Source organism: Acanthisitta chloris, unplaced genomic scaffold, assembly GCF_000695815.1.
Source record: "Acanthisitta chloris isolate BGI_N310 unplaced genomic scaffold, ASM69581v1 scaffold4021, whole genome shotgun sequence".
NCBI classification, from domain to species: Eukaryota; Metazoa; Chordata; class Aves; order Passeriformes; family Acanthisittidae; genus Acanthisitta; species Acanthisitta chloris.
The window spans coordinates 1-1,902 of NW_008656375.1; the positions used below are offsets into that span (position 1 = coordinate 1).

The window sequence follows — 1,902 nt, forward strand, 5'->3', positions numbered from 1 at the left end:
CACATCCCACACCTCTCTCCAAGCCCAGCCAGGCATGGCATACGTATGCATATGTATGTGTTCAACTCTCTTGCTAACCTCTCAGTAGTAGAGCTTCATTTAAATGATTATCATGAACACAACTTATATTAAACTTAGTTTTATCTCAAGTGACATAGGTCAACACGCAATCCTACATTCCAAGGTCTCTCTAACACCTGACACCAACCTGACTCCTCCTTCCTCAATAAGTTTTATGCTTCACAGTTAATGAGTGACAAACATTCATTTCTCAGTTGAGCCTGCAAAGTGCTCTTCACTTCAAAAATAAATCTTTTGTAAAGGAAATGCTGGTGAAGCTACAGTACAAGAGTTGAAATGTCCTAGTGACAAAACAGAGGTGCAGTAGGACCTCTGGTCTCAGCACACTCCAGGTCAAGCTCAGAGAAAAGGTGAATCCAAACCTGCCATCCCCATCTAACCAGCACCTGCAGGCTCTTCCTGGCCTTTCCCAGAACAGATACATCTGGGCTAAACTCTCTTCATTTTCCAGCAATTCTTGGGAATGCCAGAAAGACAGAACTAGCGAACCATGAGCATATAAGCAGCAGCAAGAAGTCATTGAAAAATCTGGGTTAGAGCATCAAGAGTAAAACTTTATTTCAAGTATTCTCTGAAGCAATTTAAGACATCTTGTGTTGTCCAATACATCCCCTAACCAGTGAACTATTTCATCTGTTGGTATGCTCATGTAGATATCCCGTGGATGTGTTTAACCCAGGCTCAAACCAGTCCCATGGCTAAGGAAAGAGAGAGCAAAACTCTTCACTGTTCTCATTAAATACACTTTGCCACTATCAGCAGACACAGAAACAATGAAATAGAGTTTCTGTGGCTTTAGGCTGCTGCTCAGTAGAAGATTTTCATCACTTTGGGTAGATCTTCTTCTCGTAAGGGAGGTTTCCTCTGGCTGCCAGGCTGCAGGAATTTCTTTATTGTGGGGATATTGCTTATCCTTGCTTTAAAACTCTGCAAAACAAAACCACAACAACACTGTGCTTAAGAATCATTGCAACTGTCAGACATTTACATTTTATCCATGCTCTGAAAGTAACATTATGGACTAATAATGCAGAAGAAACTATATGCATCACTCTATTATGCTTTAACAGCTGCAGTGACAGAAGGTGGCAATAACCATCAGTATCTGAGGCCACTAAAAGTCCTTAGGGCATTTGATTCCTTTGTATGTCACTTCTTTCCTCACCCTCCCACTCTCCCATATTTCTCAGCCAGCTGAAATCAGTGCTCCTTTCCAACTCCTTGTCCCTTAAAACTGTCCATCCTCTTACCTGCAAGAGAGGAAAACTGGCCAGGATATCAGGCTTGTACTCTTCTGCCACGAAAATGGTTTCAAGTAAAAACACATCTGCCTTGCTAAGTTGGTTGCCAACAAGAAAGCCTTGTCCGTGGTCTTTCAAAACCTAAAAACAGAATCAGAATCTTTATGCTACTTCCTTTGAGTCAGCAGTGTGCCCTTGTGGCCAAGAAGGCCAAAGGAATCCTGGGATGCATGGGTAAGAGCATTGCCAGCAGCTCAGGGATCTGATCCTGTCCCTCTGCTCAGCCCTGGGGAGGCACATCTGGAGTGTTGTGTCCAGTTCTGGATCCTCAGGGCCAGAGAGACATGGAGCTCCTGGAGCAGGTCCAGGGGAGGAAGATGCTGAAGGGACTGGAGCACCTCAGGGATGAGGAAAGACTGAGGGAGTTGGGGCTGTTCAGTCTCAAGAAGAAACAACTGAGAGGGACCTCAGCAAGTCAAGTACATGAAGGAGGTGTCAGAGGATTATCAGACTCTGCTCAGTGCTGCAAACCAATAAGACCAGAGGCAATGGGCAGAAAGTGAGGCCCAGGAAGTTCCAA

General features: G+C 44.4%; 1 protein-coding gene across 1 annotated transcript in view; it reads right to left on the reverse strand.

The window, feature by feature from the left end:
• Positions 1-888: 888 nt before the first annotated feature.
• Positions 889-1,902, reverse strand: part of LOC103811327 (glutathione S-transferase-like) — a 4,165-nt gene continuing 3,151 nt past the window's right edge. Inside the window, exons 5-6 of the mRNA XM_009084293.1 lie at positions 1,332-1,463; positions 889-1,008 (exon numbers count right to left, since the gene is read on the reverse strand). Of these exons, the coding sequence (XP_009082541.1) occupies positions 889-1,008; positions 1,332-1,463 (252 nt within the window). The remainder of the gene's footprint in view (positions 1,009-1,331; positions 1,464-1,902) is intronic.